At 35.9% G+C, this 12,618-nt stretch overlaps 1 protein-coding gene across 3 annotated transcripts in view; it reads right to left on the bottom strand.

The window, feature by feature from the left end:
• LRRC28 (leucine rich repeat containing 28) overlaps positions 1-12,618 on the bottom strand; it is a 174,347-nt gene that overhangs the window by 146,894 nt on the left and 14,835 nt on the right. For all 3 annotated transcript variants that reach the window (XM_061181811.1, XM_061181810.1, XM_061181813.1), the window contains one exon: positions 7,132-7,172. In XM_061181811.1, coding sequence (XP_061037794.1) covers positions 7,132-7,172 — 41 coding nt within the window. The remainder of the gene's footprint in view (positions 1-7,131; positions 7,173-12,618) is intronic.

The raw sequence follows: 12,618 nt of genomic DNA, 5'->3' as shown, positions 1-12,618 counted from the left end.
CTAACAGAAGAAATTCAGTATTTTTACACTGAAAAGTGTTCAATGTTCAAATTTTAAAACTGTTGAAGGAAACTGAAGACCTAAGTAAACAGAAAGATATCCCACATTCAAGGATTAGAAGACATAATACTGTTAAGATGGCAATAATCCACAAACTGATCTAAAGATTCAGTGTAGTCGTTATCAACAATCACATTTGGCTTTTTTTTTTTTTTGCATGAATTGACAAGTAGATCTTAAAATTCACATGGAAACGCAAGGAATTTCGAATAGCTAAAACAATTTTGAAAAATAAGGATAATGTTGGAGGATCCATACTTCTCAATTTCAAAACTTACTACAAAGCTAGAGTAATCAAGTCTGCATGGTACTGGCAAAAAGATAAGACATACAGATCAATGGAACAGAAGTGAAAATCCAGAAACATGCCCATGTGTCTATGGTCAACGGATTTTTAACAAACATGCCAAGACAATTCAATGGGGAAAGAGTAGCCTTCTCAATAAATGGTGGTGAGATAACTGGATAGCCCATGCAAAAACAGAACACAGACTTCTACATCACATCATATGCAAAAATTAACTCAAAATGGATCAAAGACCTAAATGTAAGAGCTACAATTATACAACTCAAATAAGAAAAGAGGGGTAAATCTTCATGACATTGTATTAGAAAGTTTCTCAGACATGATAACAAAACACAAGCAACCAAATAAAAATTTATCAAGAAAGTGAAAGATAAACCACAGAATGGGAGAAAATATTTGCAAATCATATACATCAGGGGTCCCCAATACCCGGGCCGCAGACCGGTACTAGTCCGTGCCCTATTAGGAACCAGGCCGCACAGCAGGAGGTAAGCGGCAGGCGAGCAAGAGAAGCTTCATCTGCCGCTCCCCACTGCTCCCCATCGCTTGCATTACCACCTGAACCACCTGCCCCCACCCCGTCCATGGAAAAATTGTCTTCCCCAAAACCAGTCCTTGGTGCCAAAAAGGTTGGGGGCTGCTGATATATATGATAAGGGTGTAGTATTCCAAATACATAAAACACTCTTAGATAATAATTTTTAAACAGACAACAGATTTGAATAGATTTCCCCAAAGAAAATATACAAATGGCCAATAAGCACAGGAAAAGACATCACTAGTCATTAGAAAAATACAAATGAAAACTACAAGATACCAGTTCACACCTATTAGGGAGTTACAAGGAAATGGGGGAGGGGAATGACTATTGATGGGTTTCTTTTGGGGTGATGAAAATGTTCTGTATTAGACAGTGATAATGGCTGCTCAACCTTGTTTATATACCAAAACCACTGAACCATACACTTTAAAAGTGTATGATTAAAATTTTATGGTATGTAAATTATATCTCAATTTAAAAAATGAAACATGCAATTTCCATGTGACTCAGCAATTACATTCTTAAGCATTTGTCTCAGAGAAGTGAAAACTTATTCACACACAAAAAACCATGTACGTGAATGTTCATAGCAGCTAAAAATTCATAATAGCTAAAAACTGGAAACAACCAATATGTCCTTCAATAAGTGAGTGGATGAACAAACTCCATTACATCCATACTGTGAAATATAACCCAACAACATAAAGGAACTATTGGTACATGCAACAACTTAAATAGATCTCAAGGAAATTATGCTGAATGAAAAAAAGAGTCAGTCCTGAAATGTTATATACTATATGATTTATATAACATAACAAATTAAAATGACAAAATCATAGAGATGGAGAACAGAGTAGTAGTTGCCAGGGTTTGGGGGACAGGGGGAATGTGATTATAAAAGGGTAGAAAATGATGAAAACTGAATAATATCAGTGGATTGTAGCAATGTCAATTTCCTGGCGGTGATCTTATACTGTAGTTATACAAGACATGAACACTGGCAGAACCTAAAAGAGTACACAAGGATGTTTACATATTATTTCTTATGATTACGTGTGTCTACCATTATCTCAAAGTAAAAAGTTTAATTTTTTAAAAAGGAGAAATAAAGACTTTTTTCAGGCAAACCAAATCTGAGAGAATATAGGAATTAATATAAAAGACATTTTTTTCTCATTTTTAAATTTCTTTAATTAACAATTTAAATTCAAAATTATAATAGTGTATTTTGCCAGTTATCAATTTTGTCTCTCAGCTCCAAATCTACCTGCTATGCCATATTGGAGCTGGACCCTGTCAAAATTTCTCCTTTGCCAACTGATCTAATGTTAGGCCTAATGTTATCAAAAGAGAGTACTGGAGTGACTCTGCAAGATGAGAGTAGCAGGAAGGCATTTCCCTTCTGGGTCCAGTCCCCTTTCAATTTTGTATTCAGCACACAGCCAAGGCCCAGTAGCCCTCTTGGACAACCTTAAACCACATTCTCAAAGTGACCATGAAGTCACTTTTGTGGCATCTCAGGCTATTATCCTCAGGCCACACTCTCCCCATCCAACAATGCACTTCTATAAAGAACTTCAGTTGGCCTCAAGCAACTGTCTTCCCACCCTGTGGCCACCTCTGCGTTAGCTCTGCCACACTCTCAGGCAATTGCCTCCTCCCCACCAGTCAGACTGCTTCTAATAGATCAGCTCTACATTACCAATACCGTCCTGCAACAGTGAGCTGATATTACAGATCTGCTCTGGCCTAACCAGATGGCAAGGTTCTTCACCACCAGAGCACTGTATGTTTTGTGGCAGCCACATCTTCTTTGAAGAAGTCTAATCTCAGCCTAGGTTTGGGGCTCTCCTAAGTCTTTAGTTCCTTCATTGTCTACTTTCTCTTGGTCCAGATCTACTTTTTTGTACTTACTAATTAATTATGAATACCATGGAGTCCTCTTTTACCTCTTTTAGTAGTTAATAACATTTTACTAGTTAACAATTTTTTATATTAATTTTCCCTGCTTAAATTAGGGGTATGGTTTCTATCTCCTAACTGGACCCTGACTGATATATACATGGTTTATACATACATAGATCTATCTCTCTCACAACACTCACACACATGTAAAACACAGGACAGTAGCACAAAGGATAGGAGCAATGAACTGAAAGTATTGATCTAAGGTTCTTATATTAAATGTGAAGTAGTATATTATGTGAAGGTAGATTATAATAAGTTAAAGAAACATAATATAAACCTTTCAACATTGAAATGGAGTTAATAAATCAATAATGGTAGTAAAATTTAATCCTAAATAACACAAAAATAATTTAAAAGAGGAAAAGTAAAGAGGGAAAAAATAACAAAGAACAACTGGGACAAAAAAAAGACAAATTGTTAAGTTGGTGAACTTAAATTCAATCATATCAGTAATCATATTAAACATAAACAGTCTAAACACTCCAGTTAAATGAGCCAGATTGTTAGACTGATCAAAATCAAAGAACCAACTAATGTTGACTTCAAGAAACCCACTTGAGTTATAAAGGCAGAAACAGATTAAAATAAAAGAATGCAAGTTCTAATTCCAGTACAGCAGAATAAACTCCTATTGGACCAATCCTCTGGCAACTAAAACACTGAACAACACACACAGACAAAATGGACCTAAGGCACTGCAAGAGTAAACAAAAAAACCAATTCTGAAGGAGAGTCAAAACTTATAAGAAAGAGTGGCACTGGGTGAGTCTGGGTTTCATTTAAAAAAAAAAAAAAAGCATTTAGTCTAAGGAAGGATACAGTTACCACAAAAAATGGCTAAAATTCCAATAGAAAACTGCAGTCTTGCTAGCCTAAAGGAGGACAGAGTTCAGGGCAACCATGGCCCCTGACAAATAAAGGGAGAATACCAGAAAAAAAAAAAAAGCCAGGGTGGGGAAATCCCAAATCCTATGTATAAACTTTGCCTAAATCAGTGGCTGACTGCAAAACCATCTACGTGTGGAAGAAACTACAACTAAAGATAAAAGAACCAGACTGAGATTTCAGCTGCCTGCCAAGAGGCTGTTTACTGCTTGAGTCAAACCAGGTAAATTAATCACTGAAATATTGGGCTGGCCGGAAAGTTCGTTCGGGTTTTCCCGTAAGATGTTATGGAAAAACCCGAACGAACTTTCCGGCCAGCCCAATAAAATCATCAACACTCTTTGATGAAATATAACAGACTCCAGTCTCCAAAACATACGTCCTCATTTGTCAGAATATAATCTAAAATTACTCAATATATGAAAACCCAGAAAAATGTCAACAACAACAATGGATAGCAACCTCAAGAAAAGACAGCAACCTCAGGAGACAGTCAAATACTTTTAAAGGGCTCAAAGAAATAAAAACCATCAAGTTAGAATTCAACAGCCATTGTATAGATAATTCAGTGTGGAGTCTTATGGTGCAATCTTCTTCACCTTCATCATTGTTTCACCTTTTTGCCTGAAGCCCCCAAGAATTTTTCCTTTAGCTTTAAAGTCTGAAAAAACCTTTGAAAAAATTTCACACCCATTACTAACAAAAAAATCTTGAGAAAATAGGAATTAATAGTGTGGTAAGTAGCCCCTAGGATGGTACCCAATGATCTCTGCTACCTGGCATTCAGGACCTTGTGTAATAGCCTCCCCTTGAGTGTTCATTAGATCTAGTGGCTCCCTTCTAAAGGACAGATATAGTAACAGTGACAGGATGCCACTTCCACGATTAGGTCAGAAAGAGACTATGGCTCCTGTCTTGTATACCCTCTCTTGCTCTTCTGCTTGCTCACTCTGATGGAAATCAGCTGCCATGTTGTGAGCGACATAACAGAGGCTAAGCAGCAAGGAACTAAAGGAGTTCTCTGGCCAACAGCCAGCTAGGAACTGAGGCCCTCAGTCCAACGAACTGCAAGAAATTGGTTGAATCCTGCCAACAACCACATGAGTGAACACAGAAGAGGATCTTTCTTCAGTTGAGCTTTCAGGTAAGTCAGCAGCCCTGGGCAACAATCTTGATTAGAGACTTGAAAGAGACACTGAAGCAAAGGCACCCAGCTAAGCCAAGCCCAGATTCTGGACCTTCAGAAAATATCAGAGAATAAGTGTTTATTCTTTTAAGCACCCCTACATTTTAAGCAACTACATTTTGGGTAATCTGTTAAGCAGCAATAGATTACTAACACAGATGGATATTTTCTGAACACAAAAGAATTGTGTTAACTGTAAAGCCAGCATCTTTCTTAGTGGGGAAAACCTGGAGGTATTCCCACTAAGGTCAGAAAGATGACAAGGATGCCCACTACCTCAAGTACAATTTCACACTGCTCTGGAGAGGGACTAGCCAATGCAATCAGAATAGAGAAAATAATTAAAGATTTGGAAAAGAAGAAATAACACTGTCTGTATTTTCAGACATGAGAGTATACCTGGAAAACTCTGGAGAATCAATGATAAAACTAACTCAAACAATAAAAGATTTCAGGAAGGAGCAAGATATAAAGTTAACATGCAAAAACCCATAGTGCTCCTATATACAAAAAATAGCCTGTTAGAAGATATAACAGATACGAAAAATCATTTACACAGCAAAAAAATTAAATATTTAGGAACAAACTATTAGAAATGTTCAAAATCTATATGAAGAAAAATATAAAGCACCTATTAAGGATAGAAAAGTAGACCTAAAAAAATGTTAAGTCATCCTTGTTCTTGGAAATACACACTGAAGTATTTAAGGGTAAAGAACCACGATGTATGTAACTTTTCAAACGCTTCAGAAAAAAAATAAATACACATATAATATGTATAAAGAGAATGAAAGCAAAAACTTGATAAAGCAAATGGGGTAGAACATCACCAAAGATGTTTAAACTGAACCTAATCCAGAGGAAACAATCAGACAAATCCAGACATCTACTTCAAAAAGATATTTTTGGGGGAAAATTGGGATAATTTAAATACGAACTATATATTAGATGATATTATTGAATTAATATTACTTTTCTTAGGCCTAAAAACAATACAATTATGTGCAAAAACGTCTTTATTCTTAGGAGATACATACTAATGTATTTAGGGGTAAAGTATCATAATGTGTGTGAGAGAGGGAGAAAAGGAAGGCGGAGGGAGAGCAAGAGTAAAGAGAGGGTAGGAAAGGCAAAGAGAGAAAGGAAATGTGGCAAAATGTTAACTGGTTAAATTTAGGTGAAGACTGAACAACAGTCTTAGGCGATCCTTGAACAACATGGGTCTGAACTACACAAGTCCATTTATACTCTGATTTTTTTTTTCAACAAGTACCTACTACAGTACTACACCATCTGAGGTTGGGTGAGTCCACAGATGTTGAACTGTGGATATGGAGGGCCGACTATAAAGTTATACTTGGATTTTCAACTATGAGGGAGTGGCACCTCTAACCCCCATGATGTTCAAGGATCAATTGTATGGATGCTCATTGTGCTATGCTTTCAACTTTTTTGTTGGTTTGAAATTTTTTAAAATAAAAGGATGGATAAAAAAGAAAACGACAGAGACTCCCGGCTTATAGATGAAGGTGTAAAGTTAGCTTTCCCTACTTTACCTCCTGAAAATCATGCCAAATAATAAAAGGAACAAGAAAAGGTGATGCAAATTCCTCCTTCAATGGAATTAGACAGGTAGAAAGAAAGGGAAATACAAGACATTGAAATTTCTTATCTTCCTTAGTGAATAGATACTTGAAGTTGATGTACTAAAAAACAAAGGTGTAAACATTATTTAGTATTATGGAGGTAAATCATCAACAGAACTAAAACAAATGTAGGATGTAAGGAAGGGGGCTTTTACTCTATATTTTAAATCTTTTATACCATCAGACTGTTTATATCAGTATCACATGTAGTAGTAGTAACAATAATAATAATAAATATTCCCAATAACATGGACTACCCAGAAGGATTCTGTGACAAAGATGCTGCACCCAGAAAAAATGTATCTTTCATCACCTTCACTACCCTGAACTGAAATATTTAAAACACAAATTTAAATGGTAAAATACTTTAAAATACTATTGGGTTTAGCAGAACCACAGGTCTACCTACATGAGCACCATGATCATGATACCAAAAAATAATAAATTAATACATTAAAATTGTATTTCCTATTATTTCAAATAACTTAAAATTATGTTCATTCTTGTCTTTTAAAAAAATTTGAATAAGCAGACTCACAGTTCCACAAGGTTTGGAAGCTTCTGAGCAAGGTTTTCTGGCTGAAAATTAAAAACTCAGAATTAAATTTTATTTTTGAAAAATGTATAAACATTTCTAAATAGCTTAAACACAAAGTACTACCTTTTGAAGGGCTGTAAATTTTCAGAAAATGTGAAAATAATAAATCAGCAGGTCTGGGTTTATGCTTACATAGACCATACTACAATTTAAATTTATACATTTGAACAGAAACCAGATCTCATACTCCACAATCATGGAAGAAATGAAAATGTTTTTAACAGACACAGACAGAGGGAATAACACTATGTGACGTCGGAGCCAGAGATTGGAGTGATGCAGCTGCAAAGTCAAGGAACACCGCTGGCAACCTCCAGAAGCTCGGAGAAAGGAACAGATTCTTCCTCAGAGCCACAAGAAGAAACCAACCCAGCCAACACCTTGATTTTGAACTTCTGCCCTCCAGAACTGTGAGACAATCAATTTCTGTTATTTTAAGTCACCTAGCCTGTGTAATTTGTTATAGCAACCCTAAGAAAATAACACCTACCCCCCGCCAAACCAAAATCCCAAACTGCTCCTCAGGAGGAAGAAACTGAAATCCCAGGGGGCCGACATCAAGACCTAACTAAACTCAGGATAAAAAGAGTAAGCTGGAGCTCAGGTGGTCTAAGGGAGTGTCACATCTGGCCCAAGTTCTAAGTTCGGAGTAGGAGTGTGATGTGGCAGGGATAGGAAACTGGCCATTGGGGGGAGAGGGAGATGGGTCTAGGTCTCTTACACAGAGTCATAGCCCTGGAAGGACTGGCTATTCCATGAGAAGAATCCTAGAAAAATTCCACTGGTAGACTGAAAGCAGACTTCTCTCTGCTGGAGGCCCTGGGTGGAAGGAAAAGCCTCCTGTAAGTAACTGAAAGTCAGCCTGCATCTCTCACACATGCACATGCACATAGATACACATAAACACAAAGACAGGAGTTGTTAAAACTAAAGGAGCACACTGAGTCAGGAGTAATTTTTTTTATTCTACATTAAAACATACTGTAGAGTTAAGCTAAATATCAGTAACAAAGAATCAGGAAATTATGTCTAACCTGAGGCTTGAAGGACAAATATAAATTATCAGAGGTTGCCATGGAGTGGGGAGGAGGAAAGTTCTGGTTAGCTTTGTAGGCACATGAAGCAACATATGAAAAGACAAAAAGAGAGAGAGGTATGTTTGGGAAATCAAAAATATAATTTTTTCTGCTATAGCTCCCCAACAGTACTCATGACAAAATCTTATATTTTCAAACACTTGTTATAAAAACAATTGTGTCAATAGAAAAACAAAAGTTTGGGGGATTATAAAGTTTTACAATTGTAACAAATAATTTTTCTGACAGAAACTTATAAACAGCGATTATCATTAGGAAAAGGACCAGTGTTGCTATTCGCCATCTACTTTTTTATCATCTGAATCTTTGACAATGAGCATGTATGTCTTTTAAATTAAAAAAATTAAAATTAAATTTTAAAATGTAGTATTTAAATTGCTACATAATTGAGTAACCAATCATATGATACACAATTTAGGTTCTAAACACTCAATAAGAGAAATGCCATTAGTTTGGTATTTCTGGGCCATCGGGTATGAAGGTATATGATTTTGCAGAGAGTATCAAGGAACAGATCACTAAGGGCTTATATTTTATATTGAGGAAAAACTATTTTTAAAAATCTTGAACACAATGGAAATCCACTAGTTTATTTTAATCAAGGAAATAAAACTATTAATTTAATATAGGTATATTGATGTATTTAAATACTTAGCAACAGTATCCCAAGCTACTTACATATATATCCTCGCCCTTTTACAATAACCAAATAGCACTGAATATGAATACTGTTATGAAGTCAGTGAAACATTTATTGAGTTCCCACTTTTGATAAAACCACATTTTGTTTTCAAATGCTGAATGCTGTGATTCCCTTTACCCCATGTTTTGACATCAATATCTGCAATGAGGTCCTTCATGAATGGTCTTTCCTTGAAAGTTGCTCTTGGATCTGTCCAAGTCCCCAAAATGTTTCTTCTAGTACTGGTATCTCGCCTAGTAAGAGGAATATACACTTCCACTTATGGGCATACTTACAAAGCATCCCAGGCAAACTAAAGCACTGTGTGGGTGGTGGAGGGGAGGTAAGAGGCTTAATAGTTGTTCCTCTAAAAAGGAAAGGCTTGTCCAGAAAAGAAGTGGTATTAGACCCTCATCTAGTTTGATCTGCTACAATATCAGTATCATATCTGGCTAACTAAAGGACCCATGGTCATTCTTTCCAGATGCCTACTTGTCTCCATCAGACAGTATCACAACTTTTCCATGACAAACTAGTTACTTCTTTGAGCTATTTAGCTACACACACAATTAAGCACTGAATAATGTTCCTGCTGCCATTAGTGCATCACTATGTCTTTATTAGCAAGTACCCTGTGTTTTAATTTAAAAATAAGCACACCAACCTTGAGAAAATTGCAGTTCATTAGAATACTGGGTTTTAAAAAACCCCAAAAGCCTGGTAAATAATTAGCCTGCTGCGAACGCTGTGGCTGACACCTACTGGTGTTCTCTAATACATTCTCTGCTTTCTAGTGGCACATTTTAGAAATGTAACTGAATAATATAAGAGAAATATTATACATTTTAATTTTTCTATTTCCATAGTTTATGAAAAGTGGGTAAGAGACTGGACAACTATATAGTTAACATCAACATTTTTGTTACTCTGCGGGTAACTAAGCTCTAATGCTGGATTACGATGCCACACAAACTAGTTTATCTTGATCTATAGCATTTAGTCTATTAAGTTTTAAAATGTTTTTAAATTTTAAAATCCTGATAGACAAAAGTAATAACCTTAAAGTGCCTTGCAAAACTGTTATTGCTAATATTTCCTTCTTTTTCACAATTTTGACATACAAAAGTTTTAATAAACAACTTGTACCCAAATTCCTTGAGTATGAATACTTCCTACTAAACTACTTAAAAATTGTTTTACAAATTAAGCCAAAATTCTCTTCATTAAATCTCATACTATCACTTAACTGAACAATTTTTTCTTTACAAATAATGTGAACTTCAGCAAGCACAGTTAGTATAAATTTTACCTCAAATTTTGAATCAATGATGCTTTACCATGTCCTTTTACGGAAAACTTTCAACCCCCTTAAATGGGAATGTTTTAAAATTGTGTATCTTGGAACAAATATTTCAAATATGTTGCAAACACATGTTCAATCCTGTTCTCTTGTAGTGACTGTGCACTACTTACTTTCTTTTCTTCTCCTTCTGGGCAGCTGGTAGGATTACACTTCTCTCTTCAAGCTCGACGTGGCTAAGTGACTTGCTTCGGTCAATGGAATTATGTCAAAGTAGAGGCCTTAGAGAGCTTGAGCACGAAAGGTCCACAGTGACCTTATCAGCTTTCATCCCTGAGTAAAGATACCATGAACCAAAGTCCCCGAAAGATCTGAGAGAGTAGTGCAGCATGAACGAGAAATCATTGTGCTGTTACAAACCACTAGGATTCAGGGTTCTGCAAAACCTGCTCCATCCAGCCTCTAACAACACATTTCAAAGAGGTCATGAATTAAGTGCATAGTTTTTACAGCAGTTATAAAAAGTAGAATAAAGTCAGACTTCTACCTCACACCATATACAAAAGTTAACTAAAAATTAACTAAAAACAGATCAATGACTTATAGCTAAGAGCTAAAACCATAAAACTCATAGAAGAAAACATGGGTAAATCTTCAAGATCAAGGATTTGACAATGGATTCATAGATATGAAACCAAAAGCAGGAGCAACAATAGAAAAAATGGATAAACTGGACTTCATCAAAATTTAACATTTTTGTGCATAAAGGGACATTTCAAGAAAGTGAAAAGGCAACATATAGGAGAAAATATCTGCAAATCATATATCCAATAGGGGTCTAGCATTCAGAATATATAAAGAACACTTACAACTCAACCACAAAAAACAAACAACCCAATTGAAAACAGGCAAAGGATTTGAAAAGACATTCTTTAAAGAAGATATGCAAATGGTCAAAAAGCACATGAAGAGACACCCAAATTCATTAGCATTAGGGAAATGCAAATCAAAACCACAACGAGGTACCACTTCAAAACCACTAGGATAGCCATAATTTGTTAAAAATGTAAAATAACAACTACTGACAAGGATGTGGAGAAATTGGAACCCTTGTACATTGCTGGCAGTAATGTAAAATGGTTCAGCCACCATAGAAAACAGTTTGGCTGTTCCTCAAAAAGTTAAACATAGAATTGCCACAAGACTCCATAATTCCACTCCTATATATATACCCAAAATAATTAAAAACAGGTACTTAAACATGTACATGTACACCCATGCTCATAGCAGCACTGTTCATAATAACCATAAGGTGGGAACAGCCCAAATGTCCATCAATGGATTAACAGATAAACAAATTATAGTATACACATACAGTGGAATCTAATTAAGTCATAAGAAGGAATGAAGGAATGATACATGCTACCACTTGGATGAACCTTGAGAACATTCTGCTAAGTGAAAAGAAGCCCTACACAAAAGGTGACATATTGAATGATCCCATTTATATGAAATATCCAAAATAGATAAATCCAGAGAGATAGAACACAGATTGCTGGTTGCAGGGCTGGGGTGTGGAGGGGAGTGGGGAGAAACTGCTTAATGGATAAGGGGTTTTCCTTTGGAGTCATGGATATGTTTGGAGCTAGAAAGAGGTGGTGGTTGTGCAACACTGTGAATATACTAAATGTTACTTAATTTTTCACTTTAAAATGGTTAATTTTACATTGTGTCAATTTCACCTCAATAAATTATTTTTAATTTTAATAAAGTTTTGGTACTGAAGGCAAAAAGTACTTCATTCAAAAACCACCACAACATACTCAACAAGCTTTCTAGTTGGATTAATAATTTGGTGTCACTGCTTCTGGGCAAGCATACAGCAAGGGTTAAATACCATGTGGTTATATGAGAACAACTAAGGTAAACCTCTTTTACTACCAGGAATATTATTTCATTCCTCCTCAAGTATTTCTCCCTCTTTTATATATGTTATAAAGCAGGATCTCTCAGCAGGAAAGTCAGAAGCTCTGGCAGGCTAATGGGAACAGAGAGAAATGAGCAGCACCACCTTTCCTTGTCCACAATAGCAGAAAGGCCCTCCACAGTTCTACTCACCATTTGCTCCCCAATGTCCCTTACCATTTACCCAGTTGTCTCTTGGCTCACTTCCCATTAACTACTCATTTTCCTCTTTTAAAATTTCTCTCCAAATAAACATTAAGCAGACCAAAAAAGCATAAGCCTGTCTTAAACATTTGTCATATTTCCTTGGTATTTCCAGGATATAGAAAAACACAGCAGATTCTCAATATCTGCATCTACCATCATCAAAATCTCTGACGGTT

This window comes from Eubalaena glacialis, chromosome 2 (assembly GCF_028564815.1).
Source record: "Eubalaena glacialis isolate mEubGla1 chromosome 2, mEubGla1.1.hap2.+ XY, whole genome shotgun sequence".
In the NCBI taxonomy this organism is placed as follows: Eukaryota; Metazoa; Chordata; class Mammalia; order Artiodactyla; family Balaenidae; genus Eubalaena; species Eubalaena glacialis.
The sequence above is the reverse complement of the archived record's forward strand: the minus strand, read 5'-3'. Positions and strand labels throughout refer to the sequence as shown.